The 9,287-nt window shown below is 36.9% G+C and overlaps 1 protein-coding gene across 1 annotated transcript; it reads right to left on the bottom strand.

Moving 5' to 3' along the window:
- Positions 1-2,295: 2,295 nt before the first annotated feature.
- tmem141 (transmembrane protein 141) lies at positions 2,296-5,722 on the bottom strand. The gene is made up of 5 exons (XM_042509619.2): positions 5,557-5,722; positions 5,291-5,357; positions 3,903-3,986; positions 3,670-3,780; positions 2,296-3,424 (listed from the first exon to the last, which is right to left on the bottom strand). Exons 1-5 carry the CDS (start codon positions 5,608-5,610, stop codon positions 3,363-3,365), a joined length of 378 nt encoding a protein of 125 aa, XP_042365553.1. The 5' UTR covers positions 5,611-5,722; the 3' UTR covers positions 2,296-3,362.
- Between the last annotated feature and the right edge of the window lie 3,565 nt (positions 5,723-9,287).

Raw genomic sequence — 9,287 nt, 5'->3', positions numbered from 1 at the left:
CAATAACTCCCCTCACAACAAACACATGCCCCCCCCCGCCCCTCCTCTTCCCTCTGATAGTCAATCACACACCAGTTGTTCCTGTTTACACATCAATTTGTGGGAATTGATTAGGACTCGGGGCTGGAGAGAAGAGCCAAATAGATCAGACGTTAAAATACCCAATAATTATGTTTCAGAGTATAGATTTAGTAGTGGTTTGTGGGGCTGGGACAACAATTTAGTTTTTGCTAGTTTGGGGTCTTTTTTTAGGACTTGCATCTCAGGCTTGACTGTTATATAACCAAAAGAAGACAGAAAGTGAAAGAAAGAGGAGAACACTGACTGTCCAGTTGCAGCTCGGCTCAGTGTGATCACTTGACTCACAGGGTCAGACAACTGAGCGCTCACTCCTGCTCTGCTCATCTCTCTCTCTCATGTCACGCACATGCACCACTGCCAAACACTCACACACACTTTAGAAACCATGCCAGTGATCGCCAAGCGTGCCAAAAGTCGGTCCATAGCACTGTTTGTTTTAGTTATTGGACATGTACAGATCCTCAGCTCCACTAGCCAGTCAGTCCTGACACACTCACACTCAGTCTTTTCCCTCATTATCTCCCGTTTGCTCTCTCTAAAGTCTTTTCCTTCAGCAGCATCAGTGTGCATGTGACAAGGGATTTGAGCGCTTATTCAATTCATGAAGCCGTTTTTTTTTTCTCTTTTAGATGGAGATAGACACAGAGAGGGAATTCAAAACCTTCAAATCTTGGATGTGTTAAATCAGATTTGAATTACAGTGGGAGGACGAGAGCGAGGGGAAGCGAGAGTGGGGGAGGATTCGGTCTGCACAAAGATGGAGAGGGAAAAAAAAGAACATTAAAATCTTATCTTCCCTGATTCAGATTGCCTTCACTGGGCAGACACGTTTTTCTTCTACAAACACTGTTAAAGGGTTTCCTGCTGATATGAGCTTGTGTTCTGAGCTTTTAGAATTAGTGAACTTTCTTTGGATTGTTCTCCATGAATTAAAATCCTGGACTTTAGTCACTCCATTCTGTAAAGGTGGTAAAGCCTGAAAGACTCTATTGTTTCAATGGCCTTTGCAGAATTAATGTCGCCAACACTTTAATGCACAAAGTAGTTCAGCTATGCAAATAAACTGGAGTCTCTGTTTTATTTTCTGTTTCACCAGCTCCGAATGATTCTTGATCCAAACAGCCTACACTGAAATGTGTTTACACACTGTTCCATACACACACACAATACCCAGATTCACATGTGACACAGGGGGGATGTGCAGCTGATCCTGCCTTGGAAAGTACTCATATATATATATATATATATACACTGCAGACAATAACTCTTTATTCTGACTCAAATCTGCAGTTGTTGCCAATGGTGTTGAGATCTATCATTTTAACATTTTGAATAAAAGTGCAAAAATCTCTAATATCCCACGTATCATTATATTATATATTGGCATCATTATGTAAAATCACTGTTCAGCTATTTTTGGTGTTGTAGTAGAAACGACCTTGGTTCAAGACTACTTTTTGAAGATCTTAGTCTCATCTCAAACTTGAATATATTATACTTGTCCCTCTCTCCATCTCAGACAAAAAAGGACTCAGGCTGGTTTGGCTATTTGGCTGGTGTGACCAGTCAAGACCACAACTGTGAGGATATCACAAAAACATGCCTGTGCAAATAAGGCATGTTGAATAAGTAGATCTCAGCTCTTTAGTGTTTATAATCGTTTGCTCATGGCAAACAAAGACAAATTCCCACACATAAAATTCCCCTCTGCAATCTATTGCTTATTATATCCAGATATTTGTCATGGTGCTCTGTTAGATACATATACAGTATAGTAATGAAAGAGGTGAATGAAGAGGAATCTTCATGTTGCTGTGTGTGTTTTCATTGGAATGTGGATCTCTCAGTTCAGGTTGAGGGGTGCCTATGGTTTGGACATTTCACGTTTTTCTTGAGCATGTCATAACCCTTCAGTTTCTCTGTTCTTGGTCATTACTTGGTCCTGGTTAAGGTGTTCTTGACAACAATATTTTCAGCTTTCTTCCATGCAATTCCAGTGAAGCATCATAACATGTCACTACAAGACATTGCACCTGGTCCAGGCTGAGAGCGGCAGTTCTCATTGACTGGTCTATTTTCCCCTTTCTGTTTGTTAAAAGCATGAACATGTGGCTGTCTGTTATCAACTGACTTCAACTGACTTTGTCCAAAAATGAACAATAAGTGCATGCAAACTTGATAGGAGCAAGAGCTAAATACACAGTGAATCATGTGTCAATTCCACTTTTTATTAACAACCTTTTTCTTTTGAATAATAAAACAATATCCTACGACAAAGATGCTTTCACATCTGCAAAAAGCAAACTTATGAGTAAAATCAATCATTAGAAGGCAGATATTTGCAGGATGGAGGTAGATTCTCACAGAACATTTCATACTTTCACCCTAATCCAGTGACAATTTGAGATGGCGTCAACACTTCCTGTCCCATCCTTTCATCTTCATAACCTCCTGATCGTGCTATCATTCTGAATTAGCATCTAACCTTGTGCAATTTGTTTTTCCACACATGCAAAATTGATTTAAATCCAAAGAGGATTAATATTAAGTCATCCTGAGACACGGCAGGGTTCATTACAGCATCCCTGAACTGAATACAAATGAATGAACATGCAGTGGCTCAAAGCAGCAAAAAATAATTATTTCATGTGGATAACACAGCTGCTCCGAGCATTTTATTAAAAAGCTACAAATGTTCATCTCTTTTAAAGGTTGAATAAATCATTCCACTTGTGGTAGTCCAAGGAATACATGACAATTATGAAATTATCAATGTGTTCTTTAGGTCATATATGCTTGAAAATACATTTTGTTTTCTCACCAGTGAGAACAATATTCAGCTCTGCAAACCTTACAAGGTGTACAGTGACAACTAGTGGCTGAATCTGCTAGTGCTGCATTAATTCTGTTGCATGTCAAACAAACACGTCCAAATAATAATACCGGATCACAAGCTTAACATGGGATTCCACCTAAAAACCCAAAGTAATTCCTGACCTCTGGTTCGGGAAACTCATCTGTTTATCCACACAGTAATGCTGTTATGAAATGCAAAAGCCCCATCAACTCTGAAATTAAAAAAAATGACACTTCATTTACTGTATGTGGTGCAAATATGAAGGTGGGGAAAAAAACCTGAACACTGGGATTCAGTTGAGAATAGTAAGTACTACCTCACACCCAGTGCTCTGTCAGCTTATGCCAACATCTCCACCAGAGTGCATTTTTTTGAAAATGCATAGTTATATACAGTAGATACACAAGTTCGTTTTAAATTCTGTTCATTCCATCACGTCACCATATTTTGTCTTCTGAGGTCCCTTTGATACCTCTGGTTCAATAACTGAAAGACAAACAGATAGACAGACATACAGCATTAAAGTCTGCAAACTGTCTTCATTTGGTTCATCATGACTGAGAAACAGAGCAGGCTCACAATACTGAGGCCAGGACAAAAATATGGACTTGCTTCCATAAAATACTGTGCTTTTCCTATTAAAAGATAAACTAACAAAACAGTTGCTGCCACTAACACATCCTCATTTCATAATTTATTATTATAAATCAGAAGTGATGATGAGTACTCACCTGGCGGTGGCGATCTGTCCGGGACTTTGCCTGTTTCCAGCAACATCCAAAGGTCTGAGCATTTCTGCGTCTCCCAACGAGTCACTGCATAACTTCCCACTGATGATCCCACTGAGAAAACAGAGAAGGGTGAGGTTAAAGAGCGGAGAAAAACTACAATAAGAGAAGAGAGGGGTGAGCTGGAAGGAGGTATAGGTGACTAGAGTGTCTGAAGTTATTTTTTAATTTATCACCTATTGAAATGAGTAGGTTCCACTGAAGAGGATAAGGAAGTCTCTTCTGAAGAAGTTTCTGAATGGCAAATAAACCACCAGCACCTGTAACACAACACAGAAGACATCTGAGCAGCACATCTAAAAGCAGCCATGATGAACTTTCAAACTTTCTGTGATTCATTAAGTAGTCATAAGACTCATCTTTCTTTCAGAACAATTTCTTTGTAAAACTAGCATCCTCTTGCCCCTACAGGTTTTTGTTTTCCTTTTTTCACCTCACAAGGATTCAACAAGTATGAAAACGTTGTTTTTTGTGTTTGAAGTCAGTCTTCAGGTATTAACTCTTTTCATCATTTTCAGTGTCATTGTAATTACTGTAACTTTTTCTATGATCACAAAAATGTGAGTGTCACTTTGTATTATGTGGTCAATTTAACATAATCATAATATGATGATGTGTTTTAACTTTGGCACTTTTTAGGCACAACAGCTGAACCAGGGTCAGGGGTCACAAATCAGCCGTGGCTAGAAACCCCATATGCAATACAACTGTAACCTGTTAGAACGTTTTTGGTTTTTTTTTGCATTTTCCCTGACAAATAAACCGATCGCAAAATAAATGATTTTATTTCCAATAACCTTGCACCTGCATGTGATGTGTGTATACACCTCCTGCAAGGAGTTTTTCGGGGAGAAATTTTTGTTTCTTTTTTCTTAAAATCATGTTTCAGATTTCAGTAAAAAACAAAATTACAGTGTCTATCAAAAACAATCACTGTAAGAATGCATAACAGCAACAGTAAACAGCAACATCGACATAAAAAAACAAACATTTTTATTGCTTAATGTCCATTTTCCAGTGTCAGTAAATTTTGTCTAAATAAATATTTGTTTAAGTATAATATGTGAAATCACAGATTACAGTCAGAAGTTTATCATTTTCATTGTCTTTGTTGTAATAGACCACACTTTCATCCCATGGTGCACTTTGTTTTATAATAGTTTTATAATAATATGAGATTTAATTATCTGCATTAATTGTAAACCATCTTTGAAAACACATGAGACTGCCCAACACCCCTTTTTTTGGATACCAGAAACACTGGCAGAATGCAGCTCCCTCTTGTGGTAAACAATATTGTTGTCTGTAGTGTCATTGGTCTTCTTTCTTCATGTTAAGCTACAGACATGTGGGACTTTTGCACAATAAAATATAATCATGGATTAATTCACAGATTACTTCAGGGAGTAATTTAGAAACACTAAAAAAAAGATTATAAAATGAAAATGTAAAAAAAAAAGTGCAAATATGTATCAGCCACTGTATAATGTATCATTTATTGAAGTTTGATTATTCGGTGATATTAAAAAGTGCATTTTGTAGTGAGGAAAACTGACTAACTCACCGAGTATAAATGTCCCAGTCCCCTTCATGAAGGCATGAGACTGACATGCAGCATAACTCTGTAAACCCTGAAAGACAGAGTGATAAAGACAAACAACAGCAGTGTTTATTACATTATTTAGCCTGTATAAACATGTCTTAGCAATCTTCCAGTACATTATTAAAGTTACAATGAGTTCAGCAGCTCATCATTGACTGTCAGTGTCCTCCACAGACCAGCAGGCTGCAGAGATTACGGGGGAAAAAGGTAAAAAACTAGAAACCTACCGGGTGTTTTGCTGCCAGCGCGTCGTCCACTTTGGTGAGACCGAGGTTGACCATTGTGTTGGCTGCAGTGAGGCTGAAAGTTAAAGTTTTAGATGGAAAATAGCATTAGCTCCTGATGACAGTGTGCACATAACTCTGTTGTTATGAAACTTCCGTGATGTCAGCAAAGAAGAAGCGAACAGACAGAAAGGCACCAAAACAGTAGCGACACTTGACGGTGAGGAGGTGGTACTGCAGCTACTACGAAGAGTTAATTTACACAGGTAGCAATATACAGTGACAACAGTGACAATGATATTTGGCATTTAAAATAAAATTTGGCATTTAATAAAGGACAATTTAGCACTTAATTGCAAATTAAAACGCAAACACTGAATATTGTTTTGTTTTTTATATTTCTTTCCATTATTTTTCCATTTTTTAAATGTATTTATTCATATCATTTTTCCCCATTGTTTTTTTCTTCAGTTTCAACATTATGTCACTGTTTTGGTGTGGAGGTGAAGAGTTCGAGGGGACGGGGAAAGCAAAGTGAGATGTACATCTGCTTACAGAGGAGAGAACTTCTCCTCTGGACCCATATTTCTTCAAGAGGGACACGAAGAAAACACTGGAAGACTGCCATTGAGAAACACATTATAATGCAAAAAATATCAAAACAAAATAAAATATTTATTAATTTATTATCATCCATAACAAAATTTTCCAAAAAAACAAAACAACGCACGACATACAGTCTATGAACTGCTGCTAATGGGCATACAAATACTAGAAATGGCACATGAAGAGTTATATTATATTTGTGAAAATGTTGCGTATGAACTGAAAAGCCAAAAAATAAAGGTAAACACAGGAACATTTTAAAACACAGTGAACCAACACCAAAAATGACCACTAAAGAAGGACATTTATTTTTCCTGTTGCTTTCCTTTAAATGCACGTAAACCCTTAACTAAAGCAGCATTGAGTTTAAGCCCCAGGAAAGATTAACAGATGAAAGTTGGTGCTCAAATAAAGTCATCAAAGTCACCTGGCTTTGTGTCTATCACATGCCATGAGTGACCTCAGACCTGCCACAGCAGCGCAGGCTGCTAAACGGCGACCTCTCTGTCGACCTCTGACACCTGTGACCTCAAAGAGGGGATGAGATTGCTGAAGTCTGGAGATGAGCGGGAATAAGAAGAAGAAGGCAGATGGAGAGAATCCAACTGTTGCTGAGGCACAAGTAACAACACAGAGGCTTAAGTTACCAGACATCTGTCACTTGTTACACAGGAGAAGGAATAGATATCTGTCCAGGTCGGCCAGCAACTGCTCAGCTTAGTTTAGCAGATAGACTGGAAACACCAGGAAATAAGAGCGTGTTAATTAGCTTAAGAGATGCTCCTAGGTGGATTTTGTTAGCTGTGGACAGAGTAGGGCTCGCTGTTTTCCCCGTCTTTATTCTTAGCTCAACTAACCACATGCTGTTCATATTTAACAGAAAGGTACTGAACTATTTTGAAACCTGGATCGTCATCTTTTTCTGTTTTTTTGTGTTGCGTTCAGATGCATTTCACAAGCTATTTGACCCTTTGAAACCTGAGCAAACTGATTTGATTTCTTTTGAAAACAGGCAATAACCAGCTTGACAAGACATGTCCCACAAATTGCAAGAAATGAGTAAAATGTACGGGATTGGCAAAATTATCCAAGAAAATAAGAAAAAGATCCAGAAAACCATATTTAAAATTATATTAATTTAATATTTTTTAATTATTTTTCAGAAAAAATATAATAAAATAAAATTACTTTCTTGATTATTTTTTTCTGGGTTTTTTTTTGTCTTGTGAAGTTGCTTGTTGCCTTCTCCCCATGTTTTCTGAAAGAAATAAAACCTGTTTGCTCTGGTTTCAAAGGGTTAAGTCATATCAGTCTTGTCACCTAACTAAGGAAATATGCTTATTCACTCTCTTGCGGGGCTCGGTTTCAGTATATCAGTCATCCCAGTATTGTGTTGTCTGTGCAAAATATCACAAAGCTCTTGTTGAAGTTTTTGGGATTAGTTGAAGGTTTATTGGGATTTTTCTTCATGTCAACCAAAATTCTGCTGCGTCTTGCAATGCAAATAGATGCAGTGTTGTTAATATTGATCATGGGAATGCAGAGTCCTTCCTGAAGACATTTCCCAACTCTGTGAATTTGACTACCAAAAGAGAAACACAAGCATAGACTCAACTGAAACTGATCTCTAAAGCAGGAGGGGACATGAGAAGAGAGACAAGAGAGAAATTTATGTTGACTATGTCTGTACATCGATGTTGACGAAATGCAGTCTGCATGTGATCGTTTAATTAGACTGGACAATGGAACGGAAATTCAAATATTGGGAACAATGTGAAGTGCCTCTTCGCTTTCAGGGGGAGCGTGAAATGAAAAGATTGAAGCATTAGTGATATAAGTGGTAGCTACAGATCTTCTATGATCTTTTTCTTTCCCACCAGAAAGGCAATATGCATATTTTCCAAAATGTAACAACTATTCCATTAAGCGCAAACAGATGTGTAAGTTATGCTTCTTAGCCAAAGCAAGTTTGGACATTGTTTTATGCAGTATCTGAGTACCCTTTTGGCCTTATCTAAGTATGAAAATCCATGAATTCTATGCCACCTTCAGCGACCACATTAAATGTTTCTGAGGGCTATCATTGGCCCACGGGCCATGCTTTACGCAGCTATGGGATAAAATGCCAGAAAATTGTGAAAAAAATCACCATTAAGATCAAGGTATTCAAGGCAAAGAATCTTAACATTTGAGAAGCTTGAACTAGCAAATATCCATTTGTTAAATGAACTAAATTAATAAATCTATATTTAAACGGTTGTTGCTTGAATCACTATTGGTCAACAACAGAGTTCATTTTCTGACTCCTTGGATGAATCTTTAAAATATTTGGAGCATACTGTATCTGAAATGTATAGCTATACAGTAAAAAGTAACTGGTAATGCATCACTTTAATTTCCCCCTTTTAGCCTAAAAATAATACATAATAATAACTGGTTTAAAATATACCATAATTCTGGTAATGTATTTGTTAACAACTACACCTCCTCTTGTGTGCAGCCCCTAAGTGGAGGCGGATGTATAAAAGGATAAAAAAATATATGTATATGCAATGGCCTAAAACACAGTTGTAAAAATACAAATTATGTCTAGGGGATACTCTACAATAATAAACATTTAAAATATTCTAACAGCTGCTTACAACACTTAAATTATAGTGTTAGAGACCATTTATTAAATGTTTCAATAGTGCTTATAAATACTAAATGACAAAATGGGAATATTGAAGGCTTCAGCCTTGAGGGGCTCTGAAGTCTCTTTCCTTTCATTCATGTGTGTAGATATGTGTGTTTATATACTATATATGTATATGCACCATCATACTAGCCAACCTTTTTTTCTTTTTTTTTTTACCTTCTTATTTTCTATTATTCTCTTCACTATATATTTTTTCAACATCTACTTTATCACTTTTTTTCTCACTATAAAATATATTCATACTGTAGAATGCTAAAAATATGGACAACAGCATATGCAAACAAATGTAAATTTATATTAAAATTTGCTGCACTCCCGCAATAATGTATTCAAATCTAAATACTGGATTAAACTTAAAAAATGTGTATAAAAATATTAACTATACAACCTTTGTCATTTTACATTTGGACTCTTTCAGCTGGTTACATTC

Source organism: Plectropomus leopardus, chromosome 20 (genome assembly GCF_026936395.1).
Source record: "Plectropomus leopardus strain MGB_pleo_1.0 chromosome 20, ASM2693639v1, whole genome shotgun sequence".
Classification (NCBI taxonomy): Eukaryota; Metazoa; Chordata; class Actinopteri; order Perciformes; family Serranidae; genus Plectropomus; species Plectropomus leopardus.
Note: the sequence above shows the minus strand (reverse complement) of the source record. Positions and strands in the feature narration are given on the sequence as shown.